The sequence below is a fragment of the Micromys minutus genome (genome assembly GCF_963924665.1).
Source record: "Micromys minutus genome assembly, chromosome: 5".
Lineage (NCBI taxonomy): Eukaryota > Metazoa > Chordata > Mammalia > Rodentia > Muridae > Micromys > Micromys minutus.
The window spans coordinates 87084089-87107293 of record NC_137974.1 but is presented as its reverse complement, the minus strand read 5'-3'; the positions used below and the strand labels follow the sequence as shown (position 1 = coordinate 87107293).

The 23205-nt window shown below is 43.2% G+C and overlaps 1 protein-coding gene across 2 annotated transcripts in view; it reads right to left on the bottom strand.

The window, feature by feature from the left end:
* EPC1 (enhancer of polycomb homolog 1) overlaps positions 1 to 23205 on the bottom strand; it is a 76017-nt gene that overhangs the window by 6515 nt on the left and 46297 nt on the right. For both annotated transcript variants that reach the window (XM_080917490.1, XM_080917489.1), the window contains exons 2-10: positions 19961 to 20120; positions 10398 to 10543; positions 9633 to 9839; positions 9065 to 9213; positions 8197 to 8356; positions 6780 to 6950; positions 6612 to 6701; positions 6385 to 6533; positions 5230 to 5582 (exon numbers count right to left, since the gene is read on the bottom strand). In XM_080917490.1, the coding sequence (XP_080773616.1) occupies positions 5230 to 5582; positions 6385 to 6533; positions 6612 to 6701; positions 6780 to 6950; positions 8197 to 8356; positions 9065 to 9213; positions 9633 to 9839; positions 10398 to 10543; positions 19961 to 20120 (1585 nt within the window). The remainder of the gene's footprint in view (positions 1 to 5229; positions 5583 to 6384; positions 6534 to 6611; positions 6702 to 6779; positions 6951 to 8196; positions 8357 to 9064; positions 9214 to 9632; positions 9840 to 10397; positions 10544 to 19960; positions 20121 to 23205) is intronic.

Here is a 23205-nt window from a genome sequence, read left to right as displayed (position 1 = left end):
CACCGTCACACGTTCCTGAACTGAACTGAGTTCATGGCCTACATGGGCAATAAAGTACTTCTCCCTGGAAAACACTCCTGTTGATTCTCTTACTTTTGTGTTTCAGCTCCATTTAACTGGTGTCTGACTTCTAAGTATTTCCTACTATCTGCACTCTACAGATCAAATTCCAGGGGAGACTTAGTGATATCAGACAATATTCAGTAATAAAAACACTTCTGGAAGGGTCACACCCAGGAAAATGATGATCCAGCCATTGCTCACAGCCTCTTATGAGTGAATGTAAACAGTGATGCTTTTTCCTACAAAAATCCTTCTGTGTGTCTTTGATGGTATTTGTACTTCAGTTAAACATTTAGTGGTAAATTAACTGGGAATCAACTTTAAACAGACTTTCAAATACTTTGCCCTAGTTAAACTTCACCCCAGTTTCTGCAGGTGTGCCAACCTCTCTTTAAAAAAAAAAAAGATTTATTTATTTATTATACATGAGTACACTGTCGCTGTCTTCAGACACGACAGATGAGGGCATCAGATCCCATTACAGATGGTTGTGAGCCACCATGTGGTTGCTGGGATTTGAACTCAGGACCTCTGGAAGAGCAGTCAGTGCTCTTAACCACTGAGCCATGTCTTCAGCTCAGCCAACCTATTTTTTAACATCTGCCTTCTGCCAGTGCAGACACAGTTAAGACACAACACTTAACCCTCCAGCCAGTCAGCTCAGTATTTGAGATCACTGTTTCTTAGATGATGCCATTCTACCTAGAGTCTAGTTGCAAAATCTGGCCTGGATGTTTCTGGTAAATGATCTGTAATTAAAACAGCAACACAGAGGCTGGCAGTGAGAAATCCACCTGCAATCCGAAAGGATGTGAACTTGTATGAAGGTAAGGGAATAAATGTGGATAGTAATGTGAGCTGGATTTTATATTCTTACTTTATTACAGATACTGTAGAAGCGTTCAATGTCCCCTGACCCATTCTAACTCTAAGGTCTAACCAAATGTTCCACGAAATAAATTAAAGTGACTATAACTCAAACCTCTACTAATGCACTGGGGCATCAAGGCAGGAAGGTTTTAGCTATACATCTGCTTCAAATAAAATGGAACAGTCAAACTTCATTCACAAATGGTGGGCACAGCCAACTAAACAAACCTAGAATCACAACTGTTGGCAGAACTAAGAGTTGTGGTCACAGAGACCCTCAGACCTGATGCCGTCCTATAACCTCACACTGGACATGAGCTGAGGTCCCGGGAAACAGGGAAGAACAAGAACCACCAATAGTGAGGTCAAAGGTCAGACAGAAAAGCAGCTCTAGACAGACTTTATAAGACGTAAACGCTAAGAGCGTTGAGCCAGGGAAGGAAACGGGGCCATCTCTGGAGAACAGCGTGACAGCGGACAGTGAGCACACTTCACATGATCCCTGAGAAAACACAATTCTGAACTGAAAAGGAGGCTGCTTTTGGTAGTGTATGGAATAGCTTTCTGAGCAAGCTTCTTCAATGTAGAATAATTTTATCTATTCTATTTCCTCTCGTCAGAAATAGACATCATGAAACCACCAGGCTTTTAGGAGTCTCTAACAATTTCTGGGCTAGGACTCTGTGAAACACGTTAACTCCAAGAATGGGGAAATACTGTGTTCCAGAACCTGGAATAGTCTAAGGCCCTGACACTGCAGCAAACTACCTAAGTGGGAAGGTAGACATGTATCAGCAAGAAACAAACCATTTCACATGAAAGACATTTATATTTCATTAAAAACAAACAAAACTCCCAAACTTGTCTTAAAACACCTCTGAATTAGAAGTTTCTAATTCTAACAGGATGACCCAAAAAGGTAATGAAAACAAAAGCCAGGGACTTGGCTCAGGGGTACAGTGCTTACCTAGTGTGCAGGAGACCTTAGCTCCAATCCTAAGCCTCACCAAACCAAACAAAAAACCCAAGCAAAATAACTACAATGTGAAATGGTCTAGTTAACTGAAGTAGGATCTCTGTATCAGGAAACTGAAACCAGAAAACTTCCCAGTTCCTTATTGGCCTCAAAAATCCAACTTGAAAACCAAGGTTGCAATCCAACTGATGGCAAGCCTGTCAGCTCAGTGTCTGGCCATGACTTCAGTGTGATATTTCACTAGCTCAGTGCTACTCTGGCCGCAATGCCCCCGAGACATTTACGTACACCTGCTGAACTCAAAGTGTACCATATACAAGATGCCCTGGGGGAAGGCCACCTTTCTGAAAAGATTCTGGATTAGAAAGCCCTCGAAGTGAGTTCAGGGACTTACACAAGTAACAATAACCCCTGCACAAGACTGCAGGCATTTCTACTCAAGATTAAGCCAAACTCGCTAATTCTATCCACAGAACTTGTCGCTTACAAAAATAAAGCAGACTGTTACAGACGGTCTGAGTTTAGAAAAACAAGTTACAATGATGCTGATTTTAATTTCACGTGAAGCTAAGATTTCATGTGTGAGGCTCATCTGTGTTGTGGGAGTTTTAGTCTTTCTGGATCACTTACACACTCATACATAAACCCTTTCCCTTTTCTGTCTGTATGTCTGTGTCTCTCTTGCTCTCTGAGAGACAGAGTATGAATCGGGAGGATAAAGAACAAGCTGTGGGAGTTGACTCTCCTTCCACCTGAGGGTTCTAGGGGTAGAATTGGGATGCCAAGCTTGGTGGTACATGGTCTTCACCTATCGAGCCATGCTGCTAGCTAGCCTCATCTAATTATGGTGATTTGATATCCCTTCATTCCAAATGTACAGAATGGATGGACGCTCAACAACTGAGCCAACACTGAAAAGGTGCTATTATAGCATAATAAAAGCCTAGAAAACTTTGAAAATAGTCCAAATCATGTATTATCATTAAAAACAAACGTATCCTATCTTGAAGTAGACATAGCACTAGAAATTCTAAATCCTTATCAATAAGTGTTCCCAAGTTCCACCTGCTGATACACAGAAGGGATACAGCATTCACTGACACCTCCTTGGAGGCCACCCAACATCCTACTCAGGACACCTTCCATGTGTGCTCAGCTGGGAAATGGCCACGACTGGGCAGAGAGCTGAAGAAGCCTGCACAGTGAAAACAAGCTTCACAACTGGGCATTTTTCAAGGAAACAAGTATGTCCCTGGTATCTTTGGTTAGAATTTCCTATTCAAAAGTGTGTATACAACTCACTAATAGCTACTCAGAAAAGGAGCCTGGGGGTGTGCATCATTGTAAGTATCAATTTCAATATCTTAGTCAGTAACTGAATAATCAGAAGTGGTTAAATGTGAAGCCCTATACGGACTCCTATCCATCTGACAGGATGGCTGAGTCAGCACAGCTAAGATCTAGCCTGCAGAGGACCTGGCTGACACTCATGAGACCCTCAGCACATCTCCGCTGTCTTTGGAGAACATGTTCTTTCAGGAGGAATATGCTTCCACTCCCAAGTAGCATGTGAATAGCTGGACTGTCTTTTCTGTCTTCAGGGGCTGTTAGCAGAACTCAGTTATGTTAAATGCACACATGACATAATTTAGAGCCGCAGAGAGCCTCATGGTCTCATGAATATTCCCAAACATGAAAACAGCGAGCCTAACGCTACAGTTGTCTGTGGGTATTTATTCTCTAACTACATGTGAAAATAAATACAGCATTTAAAAAGGCCCCATTGTCAAAAAAAATGTTTAAAAAGAAAAGTTACATATTATGAAAGGCTTTTTCAGCTACCTTTCAATGATGTTTGAGAAACAAATGAGGGAAGCTTGCAACTGGCACAGACATGCCTCTGTAAGTCCTGCCAGCACACCGTGTCGCCGCATGACGTAAACTGACCTGAAATCTGGAGGTCTGTCATGGTCTTCAGTGTCTCTACTTTGGGAGTGACAAGATGTGGGCCAACAGAACATGGCTATTTTCTCTATAAAAATCTCAAAAAAAAATCCATCCATCCATCTTCAAGGATATTTTGGGGGAACCGATTAGGAGTTTCTTCCCCTTTTGAATTCCCCACACCTGTGTTTGGTTAAGCCTCCAACCAACCAGCTCTTCTGCCTGACTTTAAGGTCTATCCAGGACAGGAACAGTGGTGAAATTATGGAGTTCCGATCACTAAAGCCCCAGAGACTACAGATATCTTGACAATTGATTGTCACGTTTGGTCGGTTCATAGAACTACTTTCTTTTTTTGTAACTAACAAGTTTATGGAGCATTTCCTGAAGGTCTCTGAGGATGACAGCAAATTTCCATGCTTAGAAAACACTTTAATTGTAGCCTTTAACTAGGTAATCAGGGAAACAATCCTCTTTAAAAAAATCTGTATTAAAATTATCCTGAAAGAACTTTAATGAAATAATTTTAAAATATTTTAAACATAAGCCAGGCATGGTGGTGCACACCTTTAATCTCAGCACTCAGGAGGCAGAGCCAGGCAGATCTCTGTGAGTGCAAGACCAGCCTGGCCAGAGCCACAGTGAAGCCCTGTTTAAGAATAAACACCAAAACAACTACCACCAACACAAAACCCCAAAATATTTCTTCATGTCTTGTCTGTCTGTCTGTCTGTATGCACGTGAGTGTGTGCATGCACACATACCCCAGCACAGAAGACACTGAAGAAAGATCCGTCCTTCCTGCCGTGTGGGTCTTTGTGTTCAGCACCGTGACCTGCTGAGCCATGCTGACTTCTACAATTTATACAACTCAGACAATTCGGACCCCAGTGGTTTATAAAAGAAAGTCACAGGGCATCGCACTATTTCTAGTGTTAGTCACGCTGCACAACAAAGGGATTGCCTAAAACGTCTACAAAGTATTAAAAGTCAGCTCCTCTGGTGTTGATTCCGAGCGACTGTCAGTGTAAGGCTGTGTGTAACTACTGACAACTGGCCTCCACATTTAAGCAGACCAGATTAGATGTTCAAGTACACACCATTAACAACTTGGGGTCCCTTTTATTTTATTACTTGAAAATTAATGAATCTCGTGGTTCATGGGATACCTCAAGGTAACAAACTAAACATTACATAGCAACAAACCACCTCTTTTTGGCTGTGGTTAAGGAAAGATACATGCACACAAACTCACGGCAAGAGCATTGACTGAGCAGAATTCAAAGGAATACTTAAGCATCTCACTATGGAATCACATCCTCAAAGGTTGGAAGACCCCACCCCGGTAGAGCAATGGGTACCATGACTGAACGTACCACAGTGTGCGGAGCCACTGCTACTTCTGCTCTGCGTGGAGGTGCTGCACGTGTGGGCCCCAGGCTGTGCTGTTCCCGCTCGACTTAGACTCCTGTGTAACTTTCTACTGGAGAGTTCACCACTGTCACTGTCAGGCAGGGATGGTGTCCGAGGCCTAAAGTGCCGCCATCTACATGATTTGATATCGACTAGTATCTGACTGAGGTCTTTAGAGGAAGATCTGTCCGAGGTATTGGTTTCTGAGGTATTGGCAAACTGATTGACTGGAGAAGGTGGTGGTGAGGAAAGCATGTCCAAGTCCAGGTGGTGAAACACACTGTCACAGTCTGAATGCGCTCTGTCCAGCAAGACCCTGCACAAGGAGCAGACAGCAGAGATTACAAAGACTTTCCTTTCTCTCCCGAAAGCTTCCCCAAAGCTGAGCAACAGTGCACTGAACATTTAAAGTTAGCACGTTCGTCACTGCAGCACTTGGCTCCCACTGTGCGCACCGCACAGGGAACACAGCGGCATGCAGCAGCCAGAGGACAATTCCCAAGAGTCGCTTCTCTCCTTCCACCATGTGAGCCCTGGGGACAGAACTCAGGCTGTCACCTGGTGGTGGTGCTTCTTCCCACTGAGTCATCTTGTTGGCTCTGGTTCTTATAGCCTCAAAAATCTCAATGTTGGATAAAGTTCTTTTTTTTTTTTTTTTTTTTTTTTTAAATTGTCTTTCAACCAACATTTCCTCTGTGCTCTGCAGCTCCTTCTCTCCATGCATGGAGTATTCTACTTCAGACCCCAGAACCACATCCCGACAAACTGAGGCCAAGAGCAGCAAGTTAAGTGTCACTGAAGTGGTTAGTGTAAGGTTTCCCCCAGAACTCAGCAACTTTGGTTGTAGTCTCCTGAACCAATCCTGAGTGCGTAAACACAAGTTACACTTGTCCTTTCTTGGGATTCCACCTGTGATAACTCAGGTGCTAAGAAGCTCCCACACGGGACCTGTCAGAACTATGGAGTGGGTGAGGACGTTGGGGTACAGTGGGGACAAACATGTAGACATCTGCTACGCTCAGCAAGCTGGAGCTTCTAGAGTCTGTTCACAAGGGGGGCCTCAATTTACCTCTGACTCCAATGTCTAAAGCTGGTGCAAGGAAAGCAGAGCGTGTTACCTTCCACCGCGCCCGACCCGTCTTCGTGCAAATCCGAGACACCTCTGGGGCACAGTGAGAGTAGTTAAGCAGTATCTGTACCGCACGTCCCCCAGGCCTCCATCTTTAGGGCTAGTCCAGGGCCAGTTGCCAGTTTGGTCTAAATGAGGCTAAAAAAAAAAAATCCAAATTATTGTATTTTGTCAGTCAGTCTGTGGTTTGTTGTTTACAGAAAGTCTGACACTTACAGCATAGTACTGACAGCCTGCTTTCCTACGGAAAGCAAAAGGGCCATCAGGGTCATTCTCTTCCTCAGCTTCCGAAGAGCCAGACAAAACCTGGAAATAAAGCAACGAGAGGTCAGACATGGGCTCCTCCATCCCTCTTCTGTGTGCAGAGAGCTGGCCTCTGTTTACCTGTGACAGAGGCTCTTCATCTGAGCTGGGGAAGTCGTACTGGTTTAAGTCTTTAGCACTGAAGCCTGGCAGTGCAGCAGGACTCGGCTGCTGAGAAGCAGCAGATGAGGGCAAGACTTTGGGTTTCTTTTCATATTTGCGCTTCGGCCGAATCAGATCAGCCTTATCTTGCTGCAACACAGACAGGAGTGAGTCACACACCAGAAGCACATTCCACAGCTGCAACTTCTGTTAACAACTTGAGTTAATTACTACTTGGGGAGCTAAGTGCTTAAATTATTAAAACTGGCTCGGGCATTCTTCCTACACTCAGAGAGGTTCAGTCTCAGTTTCCCCGAATAATCTACATTTGCTCTGTTCAAACCAAACACTTGCTTAAAAGACTTAAAAATGTAGGTGTATGTGCAGGTGCCTTCAAAACCCAGAGAATTCTCGGAAACAGAATTATAGGCTGCTGTATACCATCTGATGTACGTGCTGGCAACTCAACCCAAGTTCTCTGTAAGAGCAATGGGTGCTCCTAACTGCTCACCTATCTCTCCAGCCAGACAACAAAAAGATTTGAACGAAAATTTAAATAAGAAAATGTTCAAAATAACAGGACTATTCCATTACTAACTCTGTCTTAATTTGGGAGGATTTAAGGTAAACCAGATCCAAGTGCACGGCTCACGTTTCTGGAACATGCAGATGAAAACAGTGTTAATCCACCTGTCCAACATCTTAATACTTCAAAGTCACATGTTTGAAATAGTCCCAGTCAGTGTTTGCACCGACTGCGGAAAAAGTCTAGGCTGCAGAAACCATCATCCCAAATGATGGTAAATTATACGCCAAACTGAAACAAAATATTAACTAGAACAGGTTAGATGACAAAATGACCAGTAGATTGTTATTTCCTCCACTGAAATGGAGCGCTAAGTCTGAGTTAAACGATACTGTTAGGTCACAAGTATATAAAACACTCCCCCGAGATGCATGCATCATTAAGGCACACTGCTCGCCCTCTCTTAGTCCCCTGGGTTTCCCCTTCCTAACTGTATTTCCCCTCACCAGTTTTACTCTTCACAAATTATGACGTATCAACTCGTCAAAGTATTTCCACTTCTAACCATGTTATCAGCTGTTAACAAGACCTGCCTGTCACTCACACAGATGTGTCCTGAAATGTTACACCAGGGAGGAAAGCTTTATGTTCTCTCCAGGCCTCCATACCATTAGTCACACCAACATTTCATATCCCTTCTCAGCAAACCCCTCTTTTTATCAGACACAGATAAGGAGGCAAGATAAGTGGAAATTAAATTGTTACAAAAAGCTCCCCAAACCCTTTGTTTTCGGTGTCCAGAACTCGTTGAGGCAGGGATTTATGATTTTCCCTGTTTACTGGATGCTACAGTTATAAAGCTCTAATAACCTTGTTAACTTTGAACTCCTTTGCATCCGTGACGTCCTGGTGTTTGAACTGGCTACTGTTAGTAATCGGGATGATGGGGATGGCATAAGTAGGCTTCACTGGCTGTCTCTGTGCCATGACCTCAGACATGATCTCTCCACTGTAGTCACCTAAATTATACCTGAAATTACACAAAGAAAACGTTAAGCTATTCACAGAGTACAATGACATGCTTCCATAAACATTGGGAAATGATCTACAGTCCAACTAACTCAACAGTCACTTCCTCAGTTACCTTGTGCGGATGTTGTAGGTGGGATAAAATCACTTAAGAAGACTTTCACTGTACTCGGTACTCAACAGTGACCCTAAATGCACATGGGCGCTTTGCCTACTTGTATGTCTATGTACCATGTATGGCCTTGCCCATGAGGCCAGAGAGGACACTGGACCCCCTGGACCTAAACTTAAAAGAAAGTCATTAGATGTTACATAGGTGCTGAGAATCAAACCCAGGTTCTTTGGAAGACCTCTGAGCCATCGTTAAGGTCTTTACCATCCCTGGGTCATGTGGCTCAAACCCGGAGCTGCGAGCCTGACAGGCACGCTCTCCACTCATGCACTAAACCCTGGGCCACCTAGTCTTCTCTTGCTCAGCATACAGTGATACCCCAAGGCTGAAATGCCAATTACGGTTGTCTGTGCTATAAATGTATTTTTTTCTTTCTGAAAGACTCTTTTCTTTTTGGAGTGGGGGCAGTAAGAGCTGAGAAGCAGGGCCTTGAGAACTAGCTTTTCTGTGCGTGTTATGTGCACCATTACTGAGTGTCATGGTGCTGGGATAGCTCAGTTAGGACGCACATGCGATGTCCCTGCACAGGAGCGTCACCTCTTTTCCATAATTTCCAGTGTTAGGTGCAGCAGCTCCCGTTTACTTTTCTCGCGTCTCTTGATCATCTCCAGGATGGTGACAGCCCGGCTGAGGTCCCTGCGCAGCTTAAGCATTTTCTCATATGAGGCTTCATCGTTTTTGCGGTTCTGGAAATACAACATCAAGAAGCACTTCTAGCTAGCTGTAGCTGCTGGCACATAAGAATGTACAGAATTGTAGGGTCACGGTTTAGAGACACTGGGAGGAAACAGACCACCAAGGTACCAATTCTGTACCTGTTTTTTAAGTGGATCAATATTAATATGTATTAAGACCCCCATAAAAACTCTAAAAGTCAACCTATTTTACTCTTTTCTAGTGTAATTAAGAAAATTGTGTGTGTGTGTGTGTTCAGATGGGCACAGGAACTGCAACACTGTCCTCTGAGAGAGGAGTAAGAGCTCTGAACCACTGAGCAACCCCTCTAGGATAATTTTAAGGAATATTATATAAAAAGCACAGAATTAAGTCACAAAATTAAGGTATTAATGACTAATTTTTCTTAAAAATTAAAAAAGTCACTTACTTTTCTAGTTTGCATTTTCTCAGTTCGTCTTCTAAAAGCCACGTAAGGATCATTTGTGCTAGAGCCATCTCTCTTTTCCTGCTTTACTGATGGAATAAGTGATGGCCCCCGGCAGGTTTTCCTCTTTTTAATCCAGTATTCATAAACTTCTCTAATTAACTCATCATCTTCTTTTAGAAGTAGTTTGGCTTCCTGCAGACTGACTGGCTAAATATAAAACAATTTTGTCACTTTCATAAAACACATATGCAAGGACTCAACATTCAGCACAGCTTCATTTTATGCAAACAATCTTTCTTAAACAGGGTCTCATGCATCCCAGGTTAGTCTTGAGCTTGCTGCTTAGCTGAGGATGACCTTGACCTTCTAAGCACTAGGACCTGGACAGGTACAAACAGCACACTTGCTTCTTTCTGATTAGAGACAGGGTCTTACGATGTAGCCTTGGCTGGCTGGGAACTTAATGTACAGCAGGCTGGTCTTTAACTCACAGAGATCCATCCATCTACCTCTGCCTCCCAAGTGCTGGGATTAAAGGTATGTGACACCATATCCTTCCAGTTTATTATTTTTATCTCTATATAGCTGGGGTAAATGAGGCACAAAAAATTTAAACATAATGCACAAAATTATACAGGTAAATACTCGGCAGATGGGAATCTATGCTTTTAGCTGCAGTGTGCTGGCTCAGCCCTCTCCTTACTGCTCTGCTCACACAATGGAGGCGTTTACAGGGAACACACAAACACATACATCAAGCTGTACCTGCTGACCGCTGCCCTTTTCTAGCCGGTCAATCATCTCCTCAAACTGCAATGGGCAGATGTCCATTTTCTTCTTCAGTTTATTCACAAATACTTCATCTTCAGAATCCAGATCGTAATCAGGTTGCTCAGCGTCCAAGCTAAAAGCTGACGGAGGAACCATAAACAATCATTTACATGTGGATCCCCAGCAGAGGTTGCACAGAGGGCAGCATAAAGCAAGCCTGGGCTTCCTGAAGAATGAAGGCATCACCAGAGAAAGAGTCTAGCTTAGTGCTGTCTACACCAAACTGAATGCAGATAAAAGCTATAAAAACATCAAACTGGACTCCCTACCCACTCTTTATGTAGTTTTTTTTTGTCTAGATTATTTAAGTTCTATTTTATGAATCATTTAGCTATTTTTCCAAAAGATTAAGCCATTACTCCAGTGGCTCAGAGACTCTGTGCCACTGTGTCAGACACGTGTGGCTTTGTGAGATCATAACACACGTAGGTGAGAACGCCAGTCTACAGCGTCAAAACTCAGTAGCTTATAAACACAGAGGGAGCAGGGTGTTAAAGAAAATTAAATATTCTGATAGCAAAACACTTCTATCTTCTTTCCTTTGGGTTATTAGCTAGCTTCTTTTAAAAAAGGATTTATCTATTATATAAGAACACTGTTGCTGTTTTCAGACAGACCAGAAGAGGGCATCAGATCCCATTACAGATGGTTGTGAGCCACCATGTGGTTGCTGGGAAATGAACTCAGGACCTCTTGAAGAGCCTTCAGTGCGCTTAACCACTGAGCCACCTCTCCAGCCCAGGTTATTAGCTTCTAACTCTGGAAATCCAATGCCTAGAATGGCAAGGCCTTTTTTCCTTATCTTTCTGACCCAGTCTCCCAAAGGCCAGTAGTATATCAAGTCTCATATCACATGGCATGCTACAGTTTATGACTTCAGGCCTTTCTTTGTAATAAGCACATTTTTGTCTACGCAGGTTAATTCCAACTTAATCTTTTCAAACTCCAGATGATGCAGCTCCTTCAAAGTCCTCTGCCTATCACTCACCCAAGTAAATGGTTTCTAAACTCTTCAGTATCAGAAACTAAATCCTTAACAGAAAAATGGGCTGAGAAGATAAATAACATTCTGGATAAATTAGAGGCATTTCAAGCAATCATAAAATTGCAAGGAACATAGATTAAACACAGAAACCGTAGCCCAATCGGTCCCTCCTCTTTTCCCACCTCCATTTCTGTACTGTTTGACACTTTAGTTGTTAAGCATGGTTTGCCCTCTATTAAGATGAGATTGATCCTGAAGGGGGCCGCTATGTCTTGTCTTTGTATCTCTAAGTGTTCTGAGAAACAGGAACCTGTCCCTTCTGTGCCACCCCTGTTTGAAGCAGTCAACTGAGAAGTATTTTAGCATTATGTAAATCTACTTAAACTGGAGGGAAATAACCACACAACCGGTCGGTCACCTGTGATGTACGGGACACTCAGTGGGTGCCAAGTGGCTGTCACGTTGCTATAGCAGATGCCCTAAGCACCGGCAGAACTGAACGTGCTGCTCTTCTGTCTCTCCACTGACTTGTTGAATTAAGAGTGTGGAGAGCTGACTGGATGTCCAGACCTGAGTCTCTCGGTGCCAGAGTCTCTCAACCCAGACTCTGCAGCAATCGGCTCTTCCCTTGTGTCTCCATTTTCCTGTCGCCACTCCAAAAGCAGGACTTTGAGAAAGTCTTGTATAGTGGAACAAAGGCAGAGAGCATTGGATTCTGCTTCTAACCAAATTAATCCAGATCTATGTTTGTCCCCTAGCTATTTTGATTAAATTTATACTAATCAAGCACATTTTAAAATTTAGTCTCTGCCACACTAGCTGTATTCCAAGTGCTAACAAGCCTTCTGAGGCCTTTAATGCATTTTTAGGAGCTCATCTGCACAACAATCACCAAAAAGCTCTACTGTGAAATGTGGCTGTTCTTACAGCAAACCCCATGAGAACTCATCATCACAATGTTTAACTGTTCATAAAAATGAAACCAGCTTCCCTGATACCATAACCTTTACAGCATCAATGCTTTCCAGATGCTGCTGGCACACACTCAAATCATCTTTAAGCCTCCAGGAACTATAAAGGGACTAGACGGGAAGACTGCCTTTATGTCACCAGAAGTACAGCGTCATTCCTGACACTCCCCACCCCCAAGGGTCCTTTTGATAGCACCAACACAGGTCCCACTGAACAGTTCAGCTGGCCTAGAACCTGTGGCTCCTCCTTTTTACCTCCAGAGTATTAGTTGGGATTACAGGTATGTCATGCCTTTCTCTAATGAAGTCTCTCAGCCACACAAGCTTGGTGGCCCAAACCTGTGATCCCAGGATCCCAATACTCAGGAGGCTGAGCCAGTTTGCTCCAAGTTTGAGGTCAGCTTGATCTATACAGTAAGTAGCAGCAGCAGCAACAATGTGCTGTCAATTAAAATGAAATCCAGCTAGTCAACTGCTCCTAAATAACAACCACACTGCTGATTTTAATTCCTTTAAAAAGGTCAACCCAGTCACACGCACAGCTGAGAAACAAGGCAGCTGCAGCAGGAAGACCACAAGCAGCTCCTCAAGAGCAGAACTTGCTGTTCAGCTGCGAGGCAGTTCGGAGCCACTCACAACTAACTCTGGGAGACGGAGAATCCCTGCTGTCCTCTGTGCACTGTACATACGCACATGCAGACGAAACACTCGCCATACACATAAAGCCAAGTAAATAAATCTTTAAAAGACAAAACAAACCGTGGCACCACCATGCTGTGGGCATAGTTCAGTCCAACACTTGCCTCACGTGTGTGAAGACAGACACAAACAGAAAAACCCACCCTAGGATTGTATGTCACATATGGGAACACTGTTACAACATGAATCTAAGTGCACGGAGTCCAACCCCACATAAAAGTGGGTTTGGTCACTTTAAAAGAGAGACAGAGAGTCACCTGAGACAGTCTCCTCCCACGTGTGCAGACCCGTCTCCAGAGGGTGAGGTCAGTTCCCAGTTCCAGCTCATTCAGTGTCGTCTCCATTCATCCTCACACCACTCTTTCTTTCCTTTTAAAGATTTATTTATTTTATGTACGTGAGCACACTGTCACTGTCTTCAGACACACCAGAAGACGGCATCAGATCCCATTACAGATGGGTGTGAGCCACCATGTGGTTGCTGGGAATTGAACTCAGGACCTCTGGAAGAGCAGTCAGTGCTCTAACCACTGAGCCACCTTTCCAGCCTTCCACGCACCATTCTTACTGTACACGTCAGCACCTTAAAGCTCAGAGACTGCTGTCTCAAGTGTCCCGTATAATCCTCAGAGCTCAGGAGAGTGAACAAGACAAGGGCAGTTTCTGTACTTACTATTTAGTACACAGATGAAGCACACGCAAACTCTTACTTACACTAACAAAGTGCTGTCTGTGGCTCACAGTAACTGGCCACAAGCAGGCTTGCCCACAATTCCCAACCGTGCTGTGCAAGGAACTGAGCACAATTCCTGGAGAAACACTTTCCATGGTCAAGAAATATCTCACTCTAGTTCTGACATTAAACACTAACTTTGTGAGCATCAAGGAGAATGTGTCATGTGCTATTCACAGTGGGTGGTGGGGTTGGCAACCTTACCTTAGGTGTCAGGACTGGTATCAGGATATTAGGCTGGATTGATTCTTCAGCCTCCTCATGGTAAAGACCTTGGTTCTTGGAGTCACTTTCAAATGTACTCAAGTGGAGCAGATGGCGAGCCCTAGCCTGAAATCCCTAGGGATTCGTCGCGTGTACAGCTCTGTGGTTGATGTTACGGGCTTCATCAGTCACAAAGCAGACCCTGGACCGTATTTTAGGTAGATATGGAGACAGGCAAAGAAATCCTATGGTGTGCAGAGTACTGGCTCTGGGAAGCAACGATCATGAGGCTGACTGTGTTTCAGACAGTCTATTGGGGAAAACACAGCCTTTTACATTTACTTCTGTGTCTGTGCATTAAAGTCAGAGGAACGTTTGGGGTACAGTGTCCTCTCACCAGATAGGTCCTTGGGGACAGGTCATGAGGTTAGAGACCAGTATCTTACTTAACTCAGTGGGCCATCTTGCTGGCCCACCATCTACCTTAGACTTCATTCTGTAACTCACTACACAGCCAAGGCTGACCATCTTTCTGCTTTAGCCTCCCAAGTGCTGGGACAACAGGTATGCGCTATCATGCCTAGGAAAGAACAAATCCCAATTCTCCTCACGTCCCCACCGAGACCAAAAACTCTTTTTCCTTTGAAAGTCTAAACTATTGCACACTGCAAAATAAAAACGCCTGGGGAATGCCTGAGTGCCTTTATATACACCTGCATCGATGCACAATACACATGTACACACATTTCTTTATTTTCTAAGTCACCAGAGAGAATGAGTGACAATTATAGCTCTGGCCAAGAAAGTGGCTTCATCTGCGGCCTGTATTCCAGTCTGTCCACCCAAGTCGACTACTGCAGGGCCAGCTGCTGTTTCAGCTGGCGTACTTCCTACCCACCTTTAAAGCGGGGCATTTTTACTAACTTATGATTCTGACAGGCTCAGTGGCAGAAGCACTTGCTTCAGCCCCTCCCTGTAATAAAACAGAACACAACAAACCACATTCTTCACTTTTAAAACCTACTTTGCTCCTCTATTCTATCATAATTTGATTACATGTGTTCTTGACCAGAAAGGATAAGACTATTTCAGTCCTCAGACTATTATACCTGGAAGCACACGTTATTTATCTGTTCCTCATAACAGATGATGACATTTTATTAATCACACACACACACACACACACACACACACACACACACACCGGAGGACAACTTTCAGGAGTTGGTTCTCTCCTTTCACAACTTGGGTCTGGGGAGTGAACTCGGCATGGTGGCAGGTGACTTTACTGGCTGAGCTGCCTCTTGGGCTCCATCTGGTGAGATACTGCCCAACGAACGACTCCAGTCTAATGCTGATGTCTTTTCCCTCTTGGTGTAATAAGCAGTACAGGGAAGAGCTTAAACTTCTCACATATCCGGGTCCCCACCAAACCCTCACATTCAGTACATACTGGTGAGCTCTATGCTGTCATGCTTGTGGTAACTGTCCGTACGGTGTTACAAACTGACATTCGCCAAGTTTATAATCTCTCCTTTCCTACGGTTTACTATTATTACTACTACACTCAAGATGCCCCTGGGTCCTCATGTCCCTTTCCTGCTTACCCCTGGGATCAGCCACTTTCCTAACGACACAGGTCCTTTCCTCACTGCTATGAAATTGTTTTTGGATCCCTTAGATCAGGAGAAATTGAACAATGATAAATGAAATAGTTTAGAAACACTGGAGAATGGAGCTGAAGATAGTAATGGTTTTAATGTTTCTTTCTGTGGAACTCTGATAAGACTAAAGAGAAAATACTGACTTTGTTCTTAAACCAAGTGAAGGCATAAAACAGAGGTAGAATTTCCCTTTGATGAAATGAAGTACCATTTAGTGATAGATTTCTCAGAAAGACATATCACCTACAATACACAGTAGTAGCATTCACTACCATTTTGGGGGGCAGGGAGAGGCATACATTCTCAAACACATTTGATCATGGCCTTAAGGCATATTAATTTTACCCTAAAAACACCAAGGAAACTGTCAAAGCCGCAGCCGCTGAAGCACTGAGGCACCGGCACAGACAGACTATAGATCAGTGATTAGCCCTGATCCTCTGAAACTGTTAGAGGAAAACACTCCAAGGTACAGCACAAAGCTTTCTCAACAGAACTCTAGCTGTGGTGGCCATTCTTAGTTGTCAACTTGACTACATCTGGAATTAGCTAAAACCCAAATGGCTGTGTGCATCTATGAGGGATTTTTCCCTTAATTAAATCACACAAAGTGGGAAGACCTACTTCTAATCTGGATCTTTGAGGTGGGAACATCTTTAGTCACCTTTAATCTGAGCCACACTTCCTGCTGGCAGCCTACCTGAAGGACACTGAAGAAGGAAGCTCTCTGCCTGCCTGCTTATTCTCCACAGCAAGTCCCTCACTGGCATTAGAACCTGCAAGGTGTTTTCTCACGCCAGCAACCCTGGCATCCAGCAGCAGAGGGATAAACAGAGAGCCTCTGTGGGAGGACGGGCTCCTCTGGAGGTGACTGTTAAGCAAACTCAGCCAGTTGAGAATGGTGAATGCTCTTGTTTTCTCATTCATGGTGCCAGCCTTCAGACACAAAACCACGTATTACAGATGGCATGACAACAAAGTCAAGATGGCTAGGAGCCAACGGGACTGTGAAGGGTAAGAAAGGGGAGCGAACAGGACAGGGGTGTGTTAATATGCTTAAAACACATTTCATTCCATGAAAACAGCCTCATAACCCTGTATAATAAAACTAAAATAAAAAACCAGAAATTCCAAAGAAAAATTAGTGTAATTTAGGAGCTTCCCCTTGTAAAATTATTTTATTATTGCATGTTTGTATGGTGTATTAGAGTGTGGGCACACACATGCCACATATAGTGCACTTATGGGTAGAGACAGGACTAGTCTTTGGAAGTCGGTTCTCTCTCCACTGAGGGATCCCAGTGATCCCTGGCCGTCAGGCTTACACAGCACACACTGCAAACACTTTTACCTAGTGAGCGCCCATCCTCCAGTTCCTAAATAATCATATATACATCATGCATGTATGCATGTATACACACTGAGAGGGTTCCTAAGAATTCAAGGCCTGTAAGCCACCCTAAGAAATCACACACACACACACACTCTCTCTCTCTCTCTCTCTCTCTCTCTCTCTCTCTCTCTCTCTCTCTCTCTCTCTCTCTAACCCCCATCCTATCAGTTCTGTTCCTTCAGAGAACCTTAGAGAACCCTGACTAATATATATATTTTAAACAATTAAGTTTTCTTCATTTATGCCAGTATACTAAAAGCCATTAACAATTCTTTAAGAATTATTATCAATGTCATTCAATCTCTTCCACAAAACACAAAAGAGGGAACATTCCCTAACAAGTTTTATCATATCAGTCAGTACTAATGAAGTGTAAATCAGGGAAGACGGATGATTAGTAAAAGACGTCATTAATATCACTCATGAACAAAGAAGTCAAAGTCCTCCATAAACTCTCAGAGCAAGCACGTCACCTAACAATGTCCTGAAAGGCACCTACACCACAGTCAGTCAGAGTAACCGACCCTATCAGCAGGCTGTGTTGGTTAGACGTTTCTCTACCTATCTGGGAAGATGAACCTCAGCTGAGAAAAATACTTTTATCCTACTGGCCAGATGGCAGGTTTGTTGGATATTTTTATTATTATTAATAATTGATGTGGGAAGGTTCAGATAACTGTGGGTGGTGTCACTCCTGAACAGGCAGGACTGGGTGCTGTAAGAAGTCAGACTGCTATTGGCTTGATTCCCATGGTTTGCTGAGGCTGTTTTCTTACCACCCAAGACTTACTCCCAGGTGTTAAGGGTTATATTTAGCTATAATATGCACGACAGGGGTGTTGTACTGAGACAAATACAAAGACCAAGGGACAGAATTGAGAATCCAAGAACAGACCCAGCAGAGCAGGGTGGTGCCCTGTCATCCCAGCGCGCAAAACCAAAGTGGGAGACGCCAAGTCTGAGGCCACTCTGCCACAAACAAAGCAGCACCTACAAAATAAGTTCCATTAGTTTCTGACCAAGGAGCACAAAGACAGTCCAGTGAGTGGAGCTCCTAGGACCGGCACAGGGAAAACCAGTGAGTTTAGGATTCTCATGAAAACCAACTCAAAATGATCACAGAATTACATATAAAACTGCCAGATTCCCAGAACAGAATTGAGAATGATCTGAAAGCCAGGTGTGGTAACGCATGTTACCGAAAGCTAAAAAATACTAAGGCCCTGCCTCAGAATATCAGCTGTGTCAGAGGATTATCAATAACTTGGATCTGATCCAAATTGAGAACTTCTGCTGTGGAAATGAAGACACACAAGACAAAAGCGAAAGAAACTATTTGCATCATGCGCCTAATACAGTCTTAAGCCTAGATCATGTCTTTATTACCTCTCAGAGCCAAGAAGGAAACAATTCACTAAAAAAATGGGTAAAATAATGTGTGACTAGTCCCTTAAAACAACATAAAGAAATGGCAAAATGGCAAATAAAGCCACAAAATGACTCCTTGTATTAGTCTCTCCAGGAAGTGCAAAACAGGATGAGCCGATGCTTACACAATGACTACAACACAAAGCTAAGACCCTGGACAGATGTTGCCGAGCGTAAATCCAGACACATCGACAGTGACGTCAGACGACTCAGCATGGCAGGTGTCATCCAACTAAAAATGGATGGCTCAACATCAACCTGAATACCGAACCTAGAGAGACTAAAAATAGAGTTCATACAACAACATGTACATGAATGTTCTAAGTGGGCCTTTTATACTAGTCCTAATCTACAAGCTACCCCAACGCCCTCCACTGGGTTAATGAGGAGAGCATGTGGCACACAGGTACTGTGGTTGACTTTGACCCACCTGTCCCTTTGTATGTTGGCTTTACTTTCAGAGGCTTTTCTAAAGGACTAGCTACAGACTTTTGTCAGCATAGTATAAACCTGTCCTACTCTTTCGTGATCTTGTACAAAACTGAGAAACTGGCTGTAAAACTAATCCCTAACTCATTACCTAGTTTCTAGCTTAACTATTTGTTTTTAAGCTGCCAACTACCTGAGGCAAGGGAAGCAAACTTTAGTTTAGTAATGATGGAAGACACACCATCTTACGTCTATAAGCTCTTAGCTCATTTCCACCAAATGTGTGTCATTCTGAGCAATCATTTCTAGTTCACCATCTAGTGAAAAACTTTCAAACGAGAACACTGACACCTAAAATACCAGTGTCAGAGACTGGCAAACCACACCCACAAAACGGTTCTGGTTTTCCACCTGACATCATCAATAAAATGTAGCTGCCTTTATACGGTACAACTCCAAAGACAAGCACCATGACGGAGAATGACTTACAGACATAACCCGTCCTAGGAAAATCTGATTCCTGATTACTCAAGGTCTTTGAGGCTGGTAATATTACTAACTCCAAAAAGCATGAGAGCTGCTTTTATTTTGAGGCATATTAAGATTCTGCTTATCTGAAGCAGCATAAGATGGAACTATACAACTGTAGACAAATGTCATCTTTCTCTAAGTCAGGTGTTTCAAATACCATTTTCTTTGAGACAGGCTCCATGATGACCTGAAACTCACAATGCAGCTGAGTGCAACTTGAATTGCTGTCCTCCTATACATTACAACTCAGGTGTGCACCACTGTGGCCAGTTTATGCAATGTACGGCGTTTTGGCACACAATGTACTTCATCAGATGAGACATATCCCCAGACCCTCAAACACTGTTAAAAGTAGAAAATAGGCCTTACTAACATAGGCCAGGGTGCTCAAGGAAACAGAGTTCTGCCAAGTTACACAGGAAGACAGACACAGAAAGAGATGGATTGAAAGAGCACTCACGCTGTATGTGAATGAGCTGCTTTGGCATCTTGAACTCCCCAGGGTATATGGACTCATAGTAAGCGATGTTACTTTCTGCTTCAGGAACTGGAATAACCATGTTATCCCGCTTCTCGCCGTACACCTGCTGTGCAGAGATAGCCCGCTGAAGATGGTGTTCCTAAAACCAAGGAAGATACAAAGTGTCAGCTTTACAATGTAGTCATCAGTATGTATAGATTTACAGACATTTCTGCTCATTTGTTTTCACATGAAGAAATTCTGGTAGATATAAGAGACCAACTAGCCTAAGGTTTTTTTTTTTTTTTTTGACATAGGGGCTCATTATATAGACCAGGCTGGCCTCAACAACTCCCAAATATCCATCAGCCTCTGTGTGCTGGGATCAAAGGTGTGCCCATAAGGATACTTTTAGGTGCAGATACTACTTCTGCAAATGGTAATATCTGCCAAAGGCAAAAATCTGACTAACGGCCCAAAAGCTTAGTTTACAGATGATAAGAGTTACTTTTTTTTTTTTTTTTAATTTAACTCTATTTGTTCACATTTAGAATAATATGGAGTGGGCTGGAGAGATGGCTCAGCCGTTAAAGGCTAGGCTCACAGCCAAAAATAGAATAATATGGAGTATGTATAAACCAGAAAGAAAATCCGCATCAACCTGCCAATGGCATTTTGTTTACAGGGAGGAATCAGAAAATGGATCAACCCAGAATGAGTAGGGAATTGTTCTAGGTCTACCTCAGAGTAGCCAAGTTACGCAATTTCCTCACTCAGGTGTCTAAGCACTAACCACTAATCTTCAAGTGAAAAGAGAACCTAAGACTTCTGTTTGGTATAAGAACTGAGCGGTGACTTGTTTCCACAGTAACTTTACAATTCTTTCATGCAGTGACTCAAACTCCTTAACGCAAGTAACCAGCCATATTTTACTCGTAAGCCATTCTGGCTGAATGGGGAACGTAAGTTTAGCACGACTTGATGTCTGGGGTTTGAGAATGGCAGGAGCAACTTGGCTTTTATCCTAGGTGTCAGGGCAACAGTTAAAGCGTGTAAAGTGAAGGCAGTTACACGCTAGTGAGAATCATGACAGTCGTTTGCAACCTACATGCAGAGTGTAATTCTACAATTATAAGGACACTGTTGGCTGAGGCGCTTTACACAGGCCGTTATCCTATACATGTACCACACTGATGGATTGAAACACAAAAGCTTCGTGGAGCTAGAGCACAGCCAGCAATGGGTTTTATCCAGGAGAAAGGGGACTGGCTAAGCCCACACCAGCTGTCCTAATCACATGACACCAGCACACAGAATTTTCTCTCACTGTAGATGCTAGTTTTCTAAAACATCCCGTCTGTGTACCTACTACGGCGCTACACCACAGTCCTAAACAAAGTTTCCACCGTGGGTTTGCAGCACTTGCTTCCCAGATCTCAGACTGACCAATGGAGGAGGAGCCCTCGGGTTCAAGCCCGAGTCCAGTCCTTCCATCTTGATCCTTACACAAAATGATTCCACGAACTCACTGCTTATTTACCGCTCTATGAATCCTGTGACACATGATGCCACCATACTAGAAGCTCTTGCTACTAACTAACCAACCCCCAGACAATAGGCACTCCTCCACCATTTCTTCATTTAAAGTCAATTCCACACATGGAGGGAGAGCTGCAGACAAAGTTTAGGATAGATGGATTATTTTCATCTTAAGCAGCTGCTTGGCTGGCAGAAGACAGCGTGAGCCGGACTTTCTTCATGTGATGGATGGAGAGATGTCACTGCAGGTGTTTTCTGGACTATGTACTATTGCCACCTGCTACTGGTATGACTTGAGACCCACGAAGGAATGAGAGCTTAATTTGCCATATAGGAAGACAGCAAACCATGTATAGAAATATTTTATGATTCAAATATCCTGTTCAAATAGCTTTATGAACTTAAAAGGCTTTCATGTGAACCAACTAGAGGATCTTTTCACAGAAAAGCATGGACTATCTTCTTCATAATGAACACATACTCAAAAACCCAACCCTTTGTCTCAAGTATAACTTTTCTTCCGAATTTCTAAAGCCCTTTCTGGACACAGTATAGATAGAGCTGGAAGCATGGATTAGAGCCAAGCCTCCAGTCGTCTGGAGGTGCAGGGGACGCCAAGAGCACCTTTACAAAATTGTTAGAATTTAAGATAAACGTGAGGCTGAAAGGTTTGGTGTAACAGGCAAGCAAAGTAAGCTTTGGTTTAGTTATTAACCAGAAGGCTTCTGCCAGTCCAAGAGAACACCAGCCACTGTAAAAGTACTGCACATGCACATGTGTGTGTGCACGTGCCCCCTGCACAAGTGCAAAGCATTCTACTTTTATGAAAAGTTCGTTAAGAATGTATATTCTCTCAAATACTTTTCTGTACAGTAATAAACAGAGAGCCCATGACACGCTTCGGTCACTTGGTATGTACAGGGAAGCTTTCCACACTGAGGTTTTATTCTCGTCAATACTCTAGGTTTCCCCGTGTAAGTCAAGTTCATGATAGGTTTACAACACAAGGTGACAGTGGAGAAAAGACAAACCATGCAGGAACAACCTAAATGCACAAGTTGTTTCCTTAAATGATTCGAACCAACTCATCACCTTTGTACTATGCAGAAGATAATTTTTGGACACGAGAAAGGATCTGCACACAATTACAGTATGTTCAAACACTTTCAACATCTATTCCAAGATTCCCTGAAATAATAGCACTCAGTCACCCTGGCCCTTTTCCTTTTTTTGAGACAGGGTCTCACTAAGCAGCCCAGGAGACCTCAAACTACTCCTGTCCCAGACTTCCAAGTACTCTCTTAAACACACACACACACACACACACACACACACACACACACACACACACACACACACACACTCTCACTCACTCACGCACACAAAATCTTTATTTGCCTCATTTTTATTATTTTCCTCACAAGGTACCAGTAGGTTCCATCAGCTGTTGCTTTGCTTTTGTTTTTGTTTTTGTTTTGCCCATCTCTGAAAGGACCTGCTTCTCTTTTTTACATTAAAAAAAAAAAAAAAAAGAGTCTCACAAAATAATCTTACAAGCTTTTGCTATCTGGACTTCTATACGTATAAGTACTTACAGGCCACTTTACAGTTTGTCACCCTTGATCCCAGATAAGTTGCTTAGTTAGAAACTATGGTGTAAAAACAAATGCCTTGTTTAAAAAGCTTGTGGATTCCTACTAGGTTCC